At 41.3% G+C, this 18314-nt stretch overlaps 1 protein-coding gene across 6 annotated transcripts in view; it reads left to right on the top strand.

The window, feature by feature from the left end:
• The window catches only part of LOC112216258 (rap guanine nucleotide exchange factor 3), a 48863-nt gene that overhangs the window by 6015 nt on the left and 24534 nt on the right, over positions 1 to 18314 (top strand). For 5 of the 6 annotated variants that reach the window (XR_006079101.1, XM_024376108.1, XM_024376111.2 and 2 more), the window contains 4 exons: positions 5128 to 5172; positions 17469 to 17575; positions 17662 to 17783; positions 18020 to 18260. Coding sequence is in view for 5 of the 6 variants with exons in the window: in XM_024376108.1 (XP_024231876.1) it covers positions 5128 to 5172; positions 17469 to 17575; positions 17662 to 17783; positions 18020 to 18260 (515 nt within the window). In the remaining variant the exon portion in view is untranslated. Of the gene's footprint in view, positions 1 to 482; positions 880 to 5127; positions 5173 to 17468; positions 17576 to 17661; positions 17784 to 18019; positions 18261 to 18314 lie in introns of those variants that run through there. The other variant, XM_024376109.2, reaches the window with a different exon arrangement.

Genomic DNA, 18314 nt, shown 5'->3' with positions numbered 1-18314 from the left:
TTGTGGTAGAATGGTTTCACATGCCAAGTTGCACCGAAGCTGTTCTGGAAAATTATGAACACTTTTATTTGATATAGACCCCCTACTTCTCCTTAAATCCATCTCATCTGGCAGGTCAAACAGAGTGCTGAAGCTGCAGGCCTGGGCTCAGGCTCGACATTGTGGTGTGTTTTGGAATCAGATAGGCCTGACCTAATAGCAAAACAATATATTGGAGACCCATACAGAAGCAGGCTATACAAAAAGTTTAGATCAGCTATTGGAAAGACTCCCAAAATGTCATTGCAACTGCAATGTTGTGGGAAAAAAAAGTAAATTTGCTGCAGTGAATAGAGAATCATATCATTCTGAAGAGGCAGACGATTTTTTATTACTTTAATGATAATGCCTTATTGAGCAACGGGGAATCATTTGAGAGCAAGTGTGCTCACGGAAAGTGACAATCATGCGCCTGTGCTGAGAGAGTTGAGGCTGATTGAAAGTGGGTTGTAGTCTCTCCACAGAGCAGAGGCAGCAACGTCGTACGAGGTGGAAGGGACCTGGCTGAGTTTTCATGTTGGCACAGTAGCCTAACCAGCAGTACGGTCGGATACAGATCATGTAGACTTGTGGCTTTGGTGACACAAGGGCAACATGTGTGGATTCAATTGGTCATGCAATGAGTCAGTATGCAATGTTGTTGTAATGGTCCTGAGTCTGTAACGGGTAGACATGCTTGGAGGTGCCGTCTTCGTCATGCGTTATTACCGCAGATCCACTAACCGGGAAAGTTGTTCCGTTTGATTGGAAAAAAATATGCATCTGTTCCGGAGTTACAATTATCGAGTTTTCCCGGATCGTTATTCTGTGGAAACATCGAGCATTCGAGGCATCAGTTGGGTATGTTATTACTGCCTAGAAATGATATTCTATATGTAGAATTACATTCCAACAGTAGTTAAAAGACAGTAACGTTAGGCTAGTAGGCTAATAATATTGTAGCCTAATAATGATAATCATCATCACTACTCATCATCATCATTTTTGTCTTTACCACGTGGAATTATTTAGCTTTGAGATGGTCTGATGATGATGAAGCTAATGCATGATGGTGATGATAATGATGATGAATGATGATTGTGATGGTTGATGATTGATGATGAGGATGGTGAGTGCTCATGAGTCATAATATAATTCTCCATAAAAAAAACATTTTCTGTCTTCTGAAAGTATGACTATGACTGAAAATATGTTCATAATATTGCAACCCATGGCAACAATGTTTTTACAGTAAACTATAGGCCTTCAATAAATAATATAGCGTATTATGGGGATATGTTTTGAGAGTGAGGCTCACGGTATAGGTAGTAATGCTGCGCCACAGTAGCCTACTTGATGAAAAGAAGGTGGTGGGAAGTAAATCTCTACAGAAAGTCTGACGTGGCTGCAAGTGGCTGCACTTGATATGCACTGTCTCTCTACCTTTCTCTCAATGTACACTTCACTGATCATCCCTGTTACTGTAAACAATGTGGAATGTGGATCACACTTCAAAACACTGCAGCACTTCTTCAGCATAAAAGCTTATATGATTGTATCTGGCTGTGTGTGATTGTGCTATTGGTGTCTGTGTGAGATGTGTGGGAGGGTGGTGTGCACTGCAGGAGTGTAGAGTGAGGGGCTCTGGAGTAAGAGTCAGACACTGTGTTGGTGGAAGAAGAGGGGGGAAGAAGGCTCACCACATCCACTGTGACACAGTCTGTATGTGTCCCCAAAACCAAAGCAGCATCTTGCGTTGTATGTGAGCATGTGGAGAATGGTTAGACTGAGCAGTGGACTTCTCTATTGTCTTGAGTATGAAGAGGAAGGTAGCAAAGACCCAGCCAAAGTTTTATTCAACTCTGGTTATTAATAGTGCATTGTTTATTGTCCACCTCAATCCCCCAACTCTGGTTATTAATAGTGCATTGTTTATTGTCCACCTCAATCCCCCAACTCAGTTTACAGGGGATACAACAATGTATATTTTCCCTCAGCCACAGGAAGATTCAGAATAGTGGTCCTCAAGGAGGAGCTAAATTTGACTTTGACTTTGTTATTGAATAGGTCAGGAAGATTATACTAATCTAGAGTTACTAGTTTAAAGACTGTATGGTTAGCTGCATCAGTGATGACCTTAATGTACCTCGATAAGGCTTCATCCATGAAAAATATGACATAAAATGAACAAGGTGCTTTTTAAAAAAGTCACATATACATACACTGTATGTTTGGCAATATGGAGCCTACTAGACACAACATATTTCCAGCTGCTATTGGGACTTCAATGGAGATATTACTTATTATTACTTCACAAGTAAGAATGAGTGAATAATGGTTTAGGAACGGCTATAGATATCATCTTGTAAAGGGAGTTTTTGTGTTTATTTATTTGTTTATTTGGATGTTGTTTGTCTTTAAGAAGCCTATAGTTGATTAATTACATAGGACACCCTATGGCAATGATCATATCTTAATGTAGTCCATGTGCTTAATGTTCGTAAAGCCACGGTGCACTAGTGCCTGGCTGGAGGTTCAACTACAACTACAACCCTATAATAGATAAATAGAGCAATGCTATCAAAAGCCTGAGATTATTCATTGCAATTGCTGTAGCAAAGTTGCTAGTGAGAAGGTCTACTAAAAGCTAAACATACAATACCAAGTTTGGAAAAACCTGCCTTGGATCAGGGATCATCAACTAGATTCAGTTTTTTCTTGAGGTGGTCAGGGGGCTGGAACATAATTACAAATCATTTGTAAACTGCAAATTACCTGAAAGAAGCCCAAACAGATATTTGACTAAAACATAATCATTTCAAACCTTGCTTACATTTGTAAATGATCACATATTATGTGTGGGATGGCTTTGGAACAGATTTCCATAATTAAAATCATTTGGAGCTGATTTGCTGGTGCATTTACAGTATTTCGAGTCCAACCTTACCGTAGATGTTCAGACAAACATCAATACAGTATTACTAAAGCATATGTGGCTCCACATTATCCTTGTGTGTCTCTGATGATGTGTCTGGAATTCATGGGCTGCATGCACTAATATTGGACCCAATTAAACTGGCTTCAAACTGGGAGCCAGCTCACTGTAGTTAATTGAGACGTGTGATACGTGTGGTAAGATACCACCACTGGTAGCATTTGAAGACAGAGAGAGTTGTTGTTTATAATTAGATGTTAATAAGAACCTGTCCTTACCCCAATGGCAATAGGTAGCCTAGTGTTAAAGCATTGGGCCAGTAACCGAAAGGTTGCTGGATTGAATCCCTGAGCTGACAAGGAAAAAATATGTCATTCTGCCCCTGAACAGGCAGTTAACCCACTGTTCCCTGGTAGGCTGTCATTGTAAATAAGAATTAGTTCTTAACTGACTTGCCTAGTTAAATAAAGGTTGAAGAAAATGGCCCTGCTTATTGCATACTACAGCTGGGGGGTGGTGGTGGTGACTTCTGAAGATAGAGCAGGACAAAATGCCTCACATTCGTAGAGGTACATAGCAAAAAGGGCACTTCTTGATAAGAGGGACAGGACATGGCATCTGGTATTTTCCACTGCTACCTTCCCAGGACTTGAGTTTTGTCTAAGATGTGAGTGAAGGAAAATAATCAAAGTCACTAAAGTCTACAGGTGTGTCTGTGTGATGCTAGATTAACCAAGAAGTGACACCTCTACAGGCATGGTTTTGCTGCCCTGAGATTGACAGAGCATACAAGACAGCACACATGAGAGAGACTTCCAGTAAGTCTATTTTGTAGGAGTTAACAATGGAGCATGGTAAGTCCCTCTGGTTGGGAGCATGTGACAGAGTTGGCTGGAAGACAACCAGCACACTCTGTCAACAGAAATAAAGGGTGGAGAGTTCTCCATGCAAGGAGCGTGGAGAATGAGCATTGTACACCTGACTTAAGAGACAAACTATCCAGTAAAATAATAAGAAAAGAAAATAGAACAATATCTAAGTATAGGGAATGGAAGAAGAATACTTTATCGTCTATATTCTTTATAGATTACAGAAATGTGTCTGTTGAAGCAGACAGCTGTTTACCCACTATCACCTTCTTATCCGTCTCTATCTTTCCCAGTCCATATAGTGTTCTGACTGCAATAAGGGAGCTGAGGGGAAAATGATATGTTCAAACTATTTTCATCTTGCTGCATTTGATACCCAAGCACAGCACAAGCTCCCACACAAAAAGAGAAGAGATGGTAATATCTCGCCACGTTCCATATTTCTATTGTTCTCATCGATTAAGCTGACGATCTCACACTGTGACACAGTGAAAATATAGGACCTGTATGTTACGTCATCTGTCTTTTCTTCTGAGTAGCCCTCAAGGCAAGGCACTAAGCACTCATCAGTTAACCAGACCTGGAAAGATACAGGAGAGAGTGGCCTGAACAAATGACTCCTCTGACACCTTAGCTAGCAGATCCCATCTATATCATGTAATTTAGCAGCTGGCTTGGGAACACATGTAGAGAGGCTGTAAGTGGATCATAAAATAAGAGTTATAAACCCTTAAAAGAGGAAGTGGGAATTAGTCTACAGGATGGTGTTGATGACATCAGGTGATCTTAGCTGATCTTGTGTAAATGATCCTGGTGTACATATGCATAGATTGCATTTGATTATTGCTTCAGTGCTATTTGGGTTGTTAGTAGCTAGTAACATAAGCATTTCACTGCACCTGCTGTAACACCCGCTAAACTGTGTACGTGACCAATAAACGTTCATTTGATTTGAAAGGAGGATTTACCCATATGTCATTTGGTTTACACCAGATCCATATATTGGCTTAACCAATTGACATACAGAAAACCCTCCCTGAAAACAAACAATGTACACAAAAATATGTATCTCATTAAACATAAGAATATTCCAGATTCATCCAACCTTTCTGGTCCCACCCAGTGTTTTCTGAGAACAATCAGTTGAGCTAGTTCTGTTGGAATGCCTGAGAGGAAGCCATAATATATTATAGGCCTTATTTTTCAGCAATGCCTTGATATTATAGGCCTTCTGAACAGGATATGAACCTATGATGGAGAGTGAAATGATTTAATAGTACATGTGTCTTTCTTTCTTTCCCATAGACCCCCCTGCCAGAGGCTCTTGACACACAGGACACCATGAAACAGGTACATAGTATGCCAGTCCAGAGACAGTGAGAGCTACAGAGAGAGAGAATTTACATTTTAGCAGATGTTCTTATCCAGATTGACTTATAGAAACAATTAGGGTTAAGTGCCTTGCTCAAGGGCACATCAACAGATTTTTTTACCTAATCGGCTCTTGGATTCAAACCAGCAACATTTCAGTTACTGACCCAACACTCTTAACCACTAGGCTACCTGCCTCCCACAATACACTCTCAAAAAAAGTGCTATTTAGAACATAAAATGGTTCTTCGGCTGTCCCATAGGAGAACCAATTTGAAGAACAGTTTTTTGGTTCCAGGGAGAACCCTTTTGGATTCCATGTAAAACCCTTTCCAAAGAGGGTTCTACATGGAAACCGAAAAGAGTTCTACCTGGGGAAAAACATTATTCTACCTGGAACCAAAAAGGGTTATCCTATGGGGACAGCCGAAGGACCCTTTTGGAACCGTTTTTGGAGTGTATGTGCATCACACCCCTACAGCTAGCCTTCATAAATCTGCTCTGGCTTCTGATGAATCTTCTGATGAATCACAATCTTCCTGAGAAGAGAAACAACAAGGTCACTGAGTAGGAACGTTATTCATTTCAGCCATTTTGACCTCACCCTTAAATAATCTGTTACACCATAGAAACACCATAGATTAGAAGCATAGTGGAAATGGTGAATGAAAGTACACTAAATATTGAATGTAGTGTAGTTAACCTCTTGAATCTTTAGGTCTTTAGGGTTAAACATTTACTATGTGGCCTATGTTGTGTCATATTGCATCAAATGATGTCCCACGTTACTGTGTCATGTCATAAGATCTCCAACATACAGTAAGATCTCCAACATATGGTAAGATCTCCAACATACGGTAAGATCTCCAACATACAGTAAGATCTCCAACATACAGTAAGATCTCCAACATACAGTAAGCCTCAAAATGATGATCCAAAAACAAACATGACATCAGGCACTACTAGATAGGGGTCTACCTGTGCCCGAGCGCTTGTCCCTTTGCCCTCTCACTCGCCAAGTTCCCTTTTGGGTGGTGGTATATATACTGTATATATATTACATTTTGTGTATACAGTTTCTGGTCTGCCCTGTACGGAGGTTGCGCACTCCAGTTATCCAAATATGCAGGGCTTGAAATGCGGTCACTGGTTCGTTTAACACTTGATAACACTTCATCATTTATATCATCAATGATATGTAGTTTGGTTGTATGCAGCACTTCATAATTTATTTCCTGACAGAATCATAGCCACGGAAAGGGGGCTGGAGGTGCTGCTATAACGTGTTAATAAATTTGCCAACGTTCTGAAATTACTGCTGTCTGTTCAGGAAGAAATTAAATCATTCAGCAAAGCTTTCTACGCCATGGGTAGTCCTATAATTTAGCCACAGCCTAGCTGTAGATGTTGTGTAGCCAAATAACAAGGCATAGCCTACAGTCGGGAACGCGCATCAAATCTGTCAGTGAACAGCATGCAGACAAAACAGGCCTTTTGCAATTTTTCAAATACAATTGCAGGAAAACACAGGTTGAAAAGCAAATGGCTCCTGCTGAAAAAAGAAGACTCTAATCTGTCTGCTGTAGGCTACCAAAATATTTTATCAACTTTCAAATACTGTAAAACTTAAATGTGGTCTCAAATAGCCGCCTGTCACTTTTAATAGCCAGGCAATGACATACATTTCAGCAAATAAACACCCGCTTCAAATAAACACCAGGTCTATATCACAGGAGGTTGGTGGCACCTCAATTGGGGAGGACGGGCTCATGGTAATGGCTGGAGTGGAATAGGTGGAATGGTATCAAATACATACAACACATGGTTTCCAGGTTTTCATGCCATTCCATTAGCGCCGTTCCAGACATTATTATGAGCCGTCCTCCCCTTCAGCAGCCTCCACTGGTCTATATGCATTGTTTATGAGGTTACCATACATGTTTTAGGAGGTTAAATGTTTGATTTGCTACATTAGTAATTCAGTAATGACTTGAAAAAATTATGGCAATTATCTGTTTTTATCCAAGTAAGAAACTGCTACCCATTGGCTGCTAACAGCTGAGAACCACTAGTTAACTGGCAAGCACAAAAACAGTCAACAACTTCGGGAGTACAGACCCCCAGAAATGCACATTCAAAGGAGAATTATATATTTTTCTAAATATAATTTATTAAACAATAACATATCTGAATAAGCAAAAGCTGTGCGCATTAAGGAAATAGATTGCTGGCTCAAATAGAAGCCTGTCTCTAATAAGCACATGTTCTGTTCAGCGATTTAAGCAAATAAACACCCTGTCTATTAATTGAAGTTTTATGGTAGGCATATTGAGCGAACATTGTTTTACAAAGTAAAACACAGGAGAGGTAGGCTTTTGGCACTCGCCTGTGAGTTAGCTGCACATCATTGGGTGAGTCAGTGAAACTGGAAAGCTTTTTTAGGACTATAACTTCCTCCTCATATTGTACAATATGTGTGTCTCCACACACCTAGACCTAGGCTATTGATGGATTCAAGACAAGGAAGTTTTTATTGATGTCAGATTCTCAATTTGTCAGTGTCTAAGTAGCCTGTCATTTTGATCATTTGTGGGGTCTTAAAATAGATTCTGTCAAAGTCTCCAGGCATGTAAAAATGACATAGAATTGCATGAAATGCATTTAATAAAGGCAAAAAAACTATCTTACCTGGTCCCCATGTGTGCAACTTCTGTAAGCACCTCTACTCTACTGCTCTATGCCACGAGGTTTTTATTTTCTTCTCATGCATTCTGGTTCCTCAGAGCTCCCCGGGTTACGCTCCTCTCTCACTCACTTTAGTTCAGGTAGCTCCCGATTGACACTGAACACAGGTAATATTGACTCTAACCACCATATACTAAAATATCCACACAAGCCACTAGCCAGCAAGCTAGCCATATATCATGAGCTAGAACATTATGAAAATTAGAATATATTATGAAGTTATTATTTGTATTTGACAAGGCAGCATCTTATTTTCCTGGGGTCCGGCAGCATTAAGGCGGTTATATACAATTTAAAATATTAAATGACATTAAATTTCATAACACTTTACCCAATACATTTAGTGTGTTTAAGATCATTGAAGATACTTTTTTATCGAGCTAGCAGATTTACATCAATAAAAATCAGTGATCAACTGGTAGCATACCCTCTTTTCCCGATGTAAAAAATGTGCCCCTTTTTTTATTTTGAGCACCTGCCTCCTGAAAGGTCTGTGCACAGCCCTGCATGATATTCTACAACAATTTTAGTCATCTCAATTCTATATCAACTTTTTTGTTCCTAATATCTTTCATCACTGCTTGAGCAGTGGAGTCTATAGAAACACATTCCAAGTCAGGAGAGCACTGCACCTAATATCTAATAATGATCGAGATGGGGATTGATGTCTGGTGGTTTGGGGTTTGGTGCTAGGTATATTCACATACAGGACACACAGTTAAAAAACTTCTTATCAGTGCCGTCATGGCTTTTGCAAGTACTGGTCATAAGAGCTTTTGACCTAAATTATCACATCCTGTTTGAAGTAAAAAATATATATATATATAAAAATCCAGTGCTGTAGGGAGGTATTTCTGAAGTGGGGCAGGAAGTATGCTGGTGGGAAACTATAACCCCTCAGAAAGTCTGACTTGGTCTTGTCTACAGCTCCTCTCTCTGCCCACCTTGGTGATGCTACACATCTCCCTCCAGATACAGTCATGTTCCAGAGAGAACCTCATGGCAACACAGCCCACCAAGGTCACAGCACAGAGGGAGACTGTAGACTCACCCACAGAGGAAACTTTAACACAGACAAGAGGAAGTAGTTCAGTAAACCCACACACCACACTCAGTGACTCATTTATTTGTTTGTGGGCCCCCTGGAATTATTATTTTTTTAATTGTGAGGGCCCACTCCGCTACCTACATAGCTACTGTGCTGAGTTCTCCGCTGTCCCCACCTCACGTTGGTCGTCTTTGTCTCATCTCTGGTGTGGACTACAAACTTCGTGTTGTATACAACACTGTTCGAACTATTTCATTCCCTCAGTAGGCTACAAAGCATAAGCACGATTTCCTACGAACTGCATGTTGTACACAACACTGTTCGAACTATTGCATTACATGCCCCAGTAAGCATAAGCGCGATTTACTGTTATTTTTTTCAGAAGGAGAGTAGGCTACAGTACATGCCACGAAATACATTATCGACATTTTCGTATAAACGCTGTTGTCAGTATTACAAACATAAGCACGACACAAACAGGCAGTCTAGCGATTTCATGTTCTTATAAACTGCTGAGTTACATGCCCCTATTTACTCTCGCCATAATAACGATGCATATACGGCATAACTATGGCACCGGGTAATGCAAACCGAACTCACTCATTGTCAGACTATGTTTACCGGTCTGGATACACGCTCGCTGCCTGGAACGTTCGGCAGCTCAGAGGTGGAAAGCAGACACGCAGTGTAATTAGCGATTTGCATCACCGTTACAAACATTGTCTAGACTGAGCAGGCAGACAGTAAAGTAGTGTTCATTTTTCAGGTACTACAATATGGCAGCAACTATAAAGATCAGCCTACATCCTCCCACAAACCGCTGATAGTTTTTTCTCCAAAGTATAGAGACGACGTCCTACTTGTGCAACTGGAATATAAGTTACAACAAAGAGAGAAGGTTGTAGCCTTTTATAATATATATGTTTTGAAATGTTCTTTCAAATATCCGCAGGGTGTGTATTTCAGCTGTTCAGAAGAGGGTGCGTAAAGACCAAAACTTAAAGGGAGAGTGAATGTGTGCGTAAAATAACACATGCGCACAGCGTGATCCGGATCCTTATTACTTCTCGATCACACCGACGGTTGTAGTGGTGGTGCTGGTGCAAAATGGTATGCAGCATCATCTGGACATGTGTGCAACAAAAGTTCAACATTCCCCTGCTACCATTTCTGTCAAGCCGTCTACACATACAGTTTGATAAATCCAACATATGCACCACACCGAACGTACTGCAACTGCCTCTGCAATGCAATGCTGCAAGCAAACGCAGCGTTTCATTGGAAATGAATGTAATTCTGGTGGTGTGATCGAAGCGTTAGCTTTAAGAAAGAAGAGAGCGTTTTCCGGAGGGGTGGGTGAGGCGTGGGTGAAAACTCCTTATCTGTAGCCACAGCCTAAAGATTTATATTTTTTTAAATATAGATAGTGAATCGAGGAATAAATACACAGTGAATAACAATAACAGGGCTATATACAAGGAGTACCAGTACTGAGTCGATGTGCAGGGGTACGAGTTAATTGAGGTAGCTACAATATGTGGACAATATGGACACCCCTTCAATTGAGTGGTTTCGGCTATTTCAGCCCCACCCATTGCTGACATGTGTATAAAATCGAGCACACAGCCATGCAATCTACATAGACAAACATTAGCAGTAGAATGGTCCTACTGAGGAGCTCAGTGTCTTTCAATGTGGTACCGTCATAGGATGCTACCTTTCCAACAAGTCAGTTTGTCAAGTTTCTGCCCTGCTAGAGCTGCCCCGGTCAACTGTAAGTGCTGTTATTGCGAAGTGGAAACTTCTAGGAGAAACAACGTCTCAGCCACAAATTGGTAGGCCACACAAGCTCACAGAACAGGACTGCTAACTACTGAAGCGTGTAGCGCATAAAAAACATCTGTCCTCGGTTGCAACACAGTTCCAAACTGCCCCTGGAAGCAATGTCAGCATAAGAACTAGGATTGCAAAGGGTTTGGAAACTTTCCGGTAAATTTCCAGAATTTTTCCATGTGACGTTAAGCCCTGTAATTTTGGTAATTTTGCTTACATTCATCAAAAAAGTTAGCTTATTATAACAGTGAACCTTGAGCCATGCTCAACAAGGTTGGAAAGTGACAGTGAAGATGAGGCTTCAGAGTCTGATGCTCAAGAGGTGGACATTGAGGAGGTCCAGGGAGAAGACAACCAAAGCTTTAGTGTCTAGACTATCATTTTACAGATGTATGTTGAAAACGTTTTTGGGAGAAGCGATGGATCATTGCTGATCATTCAATATTCCCTTTTGTTGTTCAGCGAAATCATCCCATGTGAAGAGTCAACTCATTTAATTAAAGTTCAATTCGTAACTAAATATTTGTTTTTATTTCTATTGGAAGGATTTAATCATTTGCAATTATGTCTACTTGTGATAAAGTAAAAGTTTACGTTTCTGTCTCCATTTGATATGGTAAATAAACTCAGCAAAAAAGAAACAGCTCTCTTTCAGGACCCTGTCTTTCAAAGATAATTCACAAAAATCCAAATAACTTCACAGATCTTCATTGTAAAGCGTTTAAACACCGTTTCCCATGCTTGTTCAATGAATCATAAACAATTCATGAACATTCACCTGTGGAACGGTCGTTCAGACACTAACAGCTTACAGATGCATAATACATCATGTGAAACTGTGTAGAATTGTAGGAATTGCCTTATAAAATGTATTTTAAACAGTAACTCTCACTGATTAAAACAGTAACTCTCACTGAGCCTGAAGAATGAAGTTACCAAACAGTGATTGTTTTTTGGGGGGGGGGCATTACCGCAGACCACATTAGCTATTGTCAGAGACAACCAGCCAGAGACATCCAACCCATAAACCGTTAGAACAGGCCCAGATGTTCAGGGTAAAGCCCAATGCTACACCATTCAAACACAGACATAGCCATCTAAGGCAGACTTTACTTGGTCTCCATAAGACATGTCTTTATTCATGTTTATCTAAAGCACATAGTCAATCTCTTCCGGAGCTGAAACGTCAAAGAGAGCAGTGAGAGAGTGGGCCACGTCTACAGTAAATACAGTATGTCATTCGCTGGCACTGGCACACCTGTGTGAAAAGTGTTTACTCTGTAACCTGACACATTCAGTCAGAACAAGTGAAGAACTAGACATACAGGATCACTAACACACTGTCTTTCTTTTTTTATTGTCTATGATCAAGGTTAGGAAGGGACATTCTGTACCCAGGATGTACTGTAGGAAAGGTTGTGTTTTGGTCTGTTTTATTAATAAGGTGTTTAAGATAGCAAACGGAACACAGCCACAGTAGAAGTGCCAGCCTGGCTGCAATAATGATAGTGTAAGGGTTTTCCTCCTCCTCTTCGTCTGAGGAGGAGAAGCGAGAAGGATCGGAGGACCAATGCGCAGTATGGTAAGTGTCCATGGTTGTTTATTTAAAAACATAAACTGAACACTATGAATACAAAAACAATAAACGTGAACAAACCGAAACAGTACCGTGTGGCGACAAACACAGACACGGAAACAAACAGTGAAACCCAGGCTACCTAAGTATGATTCTCAATCAGAGACAACTAACGACACCTGCCTCTGATTGAGAGCCGAAAACATAGAAATCCCAAAATCATAGAAAAACAAACATAGACTGCCCACCCCAACTCACAACCTGACCATACTAAATAATGACAAAACAAAGGAAATAAAGGTCAGAACATGACAGATAGGGAATTTATGCATTTGGAGATTATTATCTCAGTATCAGAGGTCAGAGGTAACCTTCAGAGGTAACCTGCCTAAGAACATGGTGGTAGCTAGTGGTCCCACAGGGACAGTCAGGGCACATGGGAATAGTAGTGACCTCCAGCAAGCACAACCAGTAGAGCCAGTCTGCAGGCCTGGGAACGGGGGGGAACAGCAGATGCCAGAGGAGAGGATGAGAGGTTCAGAATGATGCCTACAGTCTTTGAATAAAACAGACAATGAGAAAACTGGTGGATGAAGGGGAAGAGAAGGGAGGGTTGAGGATCCCTCAGTTAACTTCTCACACAGCAGGTGTGTCTCTATGAACTTCCATTCCTTTGTCCATGGTTCTGAAAACACTTTATTTGAAATGTTGCTGAGGTCTTTAATACTTGAGTCTGGCTGTATGAGAATCCCAGGTTCTGTCAGGTTATGTTGTCATCGCAGAGGCCTGAGTCGGCAGATCAGTCACGGGTCAAGAGCCAATCATTTCCTCCTGGCGTGGAGCCAGAGCCATTGGCCAGGGCAGGCTAGCGAGAGGAGAGAGAGGCAAAATGTCCTCACAGGGAGACTGGAACACCACAACACCAAGCCAAGACTGTAGGCTGGTAAAACCTTGGATCACTGCTATTCTAACTTCCGCGACGCATATAAGGCCCTGCCCCGCCCTCCTTTCGGAAAAGCTGACCACGACTCCATTTTGTTGATCCCTGCCTACAGACAGAAACTAAAACAAGAAGCTCCCATGCTGAGGTCTGTTCAACGCTGGTCCGACCAATCTGATTCCACACTCCAAGACTGCTTCCATCACGTGGACTGGGATATGTTTCGTATTGCGTCAGACAACAACATTGACGAATACGCTGATTCGGTGTGCGAGTTCATTAGAATGTGCGTTGAAGATGTCGTTCCCATAGCAACGATTAAAACATTCCCAAACCAGAAACCGTGGATTGATGGCAGCATTCGCGTGAAACTGAAAACGGAAATATGACCAAATACAAACAGTGTAGCTATTCCCTCCGCAAGGCAATCAAACAAGCTAAGCGTCAGTATAGAGACAAAGTAGAATCTCAATTCAACGGCTCAGACACAAGAGGTATGTGGCAGGGTCTACAGTCAATCACGGATTACAAAATGAAAACCAGCCCCGTCACGGACCAGGATGTCTTGCTCCCAGGCAGACTAAATAACTTTTTTGCCAGCTTTGAGGACAATACAGTGCCACTGACACGGCCTGCAACCAAAACATGCGGCCTCTCCTTCACTGCAGCCGAGGTGAGTAAAACATTTAAACGTGTTAACCCTCGCAAGGCTGCAGGCCCAGATGGCATCCCCAGCCGCGCCCTCAGAGCATGCGCAGACCAGCTGGCTGGTGTGTTTACGGACATATTCAATCAATCCCTATCCCAGTCTGCTGTTCCCACATGCTTCAAGAGGGCCACCATTGTTCCTGTTCCCAAGAAAGCTAAGGTAACTGAGCTAAACGACTACCGCCCCGTAGCACTCACTTCCGTCATCATGAAGTGCTTTGAGAGACTAGTCAAGGACCATATCACCTCCACCCTACCTGACACCCTAGACCCACTCCAATTTGCTTACCGCCCAAATAGGTCCACAGACGATGCAATCTCAACCACACTGCACACTGCCCTAACCCATCTGGACAAGAGGAATACCTATGTGAGAATGCTGTTCATCGACTACAGCTCGGCATTTAACACCATAGTACCCTCCAAGCTCGTCATCAAGCTCGAGACCCTGGGTCTCGACCCCGCCCTGTGCAACTGGGTACTGGACTTCCTGACGGGCCGCCCCCAGGTGGTGAGGGTAGGCAACAACATCTCCACCCCGCTGATCCTCAACACTGGGGCCCCACAAGGGTGCGTTCTGAGCCCTCTCCTGTACTCCCTGTTCAACCACGACTGCGTGGCCACGCACGCCTCCAACTCAATCATCAAGTTTGCGGACGACACAACAGTGGTAGGCTTGATTACCAACAACGATGAGACGGCCTACAGGGAGGAGGTGAGGGCCCTCGGAGTGTGGTGTCAGGAAAATAACCTCACACTCAACGTCAACAAAACTAAGATGATTGTGGACTTCAGGAAACAGCAGAGGGAACACCCCCCTATCCACATCGATGGAACAGTAGTGGAGAGGGTAGCAAGTTTTAAGTTCCTCGGCATACACATCACAGACAAACTGAATTGGTCCACCCACACAGACAGCATTGTGAAGAAGGCACAGCAGCGCCTCTTCAACCTCAGAAGGCTGAAGAAATTCGGCTTGTCACCAAAAGCACTCACAAACTTCTACAGATGCACAATCGAGAGCATCCTGGCGGGCTGTATCACCGCCTGGTACGGCAACTGCTCCGCCCACAACCGTAAGGCTCTCCAGAGGGTAGTGAGGTCTGCACAACGCATCACCGGGGGCAAACTACCTGCCCTCCAGGACACCTACACCACCCGATGTTACAGGAAGGCCATAAAGATCATCAAGGACAACAACCACCCGAGCCACTGCCTGTTCACCCCGCTATCATCCAGAAGGCGAGGTCAGTACAGGTGCATCAAAGCTGGGACCGAGAGACTGAAAAACAGCTTCTATCTCACGGCCATCAGACTGTTAAACAGCCACCACTAACATTGAGTGGCTGCTGCCAACACACTGACTCAACTCCAGCCACTTTAATAATGGGAACTGATGGGAAATTATGTAAAATATATCACTAGCCACTTTAAACAATGCTACCTAATATAATGTTTACATACCCTACATTATTCATCTCATATGTATACGTATATACTGTACTCTATATCATCTACTGCATCTTTATGTAATACATGTATCACTAGCCACTTTAACTATGTCACTTTGTTTACATACTCATCTCATATGTATATATTGTACTCGATACCATCTACTGCATCTTGCCTATGCCGCTCTGTACCATCACTCATTCATATATCTTTATGTACATATTCTTTATCCCCTTACACTTGTGTGTATAAGACAGTAGTTTTGGAATTGTTAGTTAGATTACTTGTTGGTTATTACTGCATTGTCGGAACTAGAAGCACAAGCATTCACTACACTCGCATTAACATCTGCTAACCATGTGTTTGTGACAAATAAAATTGGATTTGATTTGATTTGAAGTGGAGAGAAAAGCCATAGGAAATGGTGTTTGTTGAGTTCAATCTGAATCTCAAGACCACCACCTTGGACAAACAGTGCCCTGAAAGAAGCCCAAGAACAAACAAGCAACTGTGTGAGTCACTAGTGGAATCACAAGACTAGTTTAGGAGCAAGACAATACAGAGTGGGAGGGAGTGAAAATAAGAAAGGAAGAAGAAGGTGAAAGAGTGTTCTAGTTCATTAATAAATCCAGTAAATATTGTTATGTAGTAGTTTGTAATATTGGTTTTGTCAATTGTTATGTAGTAGTTTAATATTGCTTTTGTCAATTGTTATGTAGTAGTTTAATATTGCTTTTGTCAATTGTTATGTAGTAGTTTGTAATATTGGTTTTGTCAATTGTTATGTAGTAGTTTGTAATATTGGTTTTGTCAATTGTTATGTAGTAGTTTGTAATATTGGTTTTGTCAATTGTTATGTAGTAGTTTGTAATATTGGTTTTGTCAATTGTTATGTAGTAGTTTGTAATATTGGTTTTGTCAATTGTTATGTAGTAGTTTGTAATATTGGTTTTGTCAATTGTTATGTAGTAGTTTGTAATATTGGTTTTGTCAATTGTTATGTAGTAGTTTGTAATATTGGTTTTGTCAATTGTTATGTAGTAGTTTGTAATATTGGTTTTGTCAATTGTTATGTAGTAGTTTGTAATATTGGTTTTGTCAATTGTTATGTAGTAGTTTGTAATATTGGTTTTGTCAATTGTTATGTAGTAGTTTGTAATATTGGTTTTGTCAATTGTTATGTAGTAGTTTGTAATATTGGTTTTGTCAATTGTTATGTAGTAGTTTGTAATATTGGTTTTGTCAATTGTTATGTAGTAGTTTGTAATATTGGTTTTGTCAATTGTTATGTAGTAGTTTGTAATATTGGTTGTTGTCACAGACGTTGCGCATAAACAGGAAAACGTATGACAGAGACAGCATAGCAGCAGTCACAATGTGTTGTGAGTTAAGTAAGCTCTGGTCTGCATCACTGATTGCTACACCCGGGGGGGATAGTGAGAAAGTGGAAGGAAAGTGAAAGCTGTCAGAGAGGAAAAGTTGTCACTATAGCCAAGTGACATCCACCTCTTCACTCTTATGCGGAGGGAATTTAGTCGTGTGCTTGCCTCCCACACACACAATTAGGGCCCCCCGCAAAGAAAAACTCTCCACTCACACTAGTGACGTATGTGACATCACACATGGTCTATTTTCTATAATGCTCCTCTCAGAAGATATGTTTTCTGACACTTGCTTTTCACGTTTCACTCTAACTCCTGACTGCAGTAGGTCACTGTTGTCACTTATTCTATTGATAAACAAGACCCTTTGTGATATTTCCCATTTCTTCTTTATTCCTAGAATCTCCTATCTAAACACATCATATAAAGGATTGTTGGTTGTGTGTCTATGATAAGCATAGAAAGAGACCCGTCGTCCAATTATCTTTTGATTTGTACAAAGCCTACATTCCACTTGTATCAAGAATTTTCTAAGCTTTCTCTCTCTCTCTCTCCCTATTTCTTTCTTCCTCTCACTCTCACCCCTTGAAGTTTCTATCTGATCGTATTCTGAAAGCAGCGAGGGTGGTGTACAGTGCCTTGATAGAGCGTAACCCTGACCTGATCAGAGACAGAAAGCATCACCTGAAGAGCTACAGGTATGTATTGGGCCTCCTATATCAATGACTGCAATAACTATTGCTTTGCATAGTTCCCTTGTAGAGGTCTCACTCTCTCCTTACAGACAATGTTGTTCGGGGAAAGATCTTGTTGATTGGCTGATGAAGCTAAACAAATACCTCCAATCAAGGAGCCAGGCAGTTGGAATGTGGCAAGTCCTGGTGGATGAAGGAATCATTGTTCATGGTAAATGAATAACTGCAATTCTTTCTTTCATCAAAGTTCAAAATTCTTAATCAAGCCATAGCAGTTTTGGCCATTGTAAGTTTTGTGATAGTTATAGTCCTTGTTTTTAACAAGTCCTCACTGTCATTAGAGTGGGTGAGAGTATTATCGTAATCTATTATCAAATATGATCAGTGAGAATCAACTCCTCTCTGTGAGTGTAACAAAACTCAATGTCTCCTATCATCACAATGTAGTGAAGCAAGAGTTAAACTTCCATGACAAAGACACTCAATTTTACCGCTTCCTGGATTCGGAGTTTGGACTGAGCCACTTGACTAATGAGAAGAATGCACTGAATCACACGGCCAATGAGAATCTCTACCTGAAACACACATCCCATGAGAAGGACCAATCAGACGAAGAGCTGCAGGAGGGTTTGTCGTTATTACTCCAGATGGGTCCAGATGCTCTTCTGACCATGATTTTACGTAAATGGTGAGTTACATTTTATTATAGTGTGTCTGAATCAAGTTTGTTTTACCCTTGAAG

This window comes from Oncorhynchus tshawytscha, linkage group LG16 (assembly GCF_018296145.1).
Source record: "Oncorhynchus tshawytscha isolate Ot180627B linkage group LG16, Otsh_v2.0, whole genome shotgun sequence".
In the NCBI taxonomy this organism is placed as follows: domain Eukaryota; kingdom Metazoa; phylum Chordata; class Actinopteri; order Salmoniformes; family Salmonidae; genus Oncorhynchus; species Oncorhynchus tshawytscha.
This window is presented reverse-complemented; position numbering and strand designations above follow the sequence as displayed.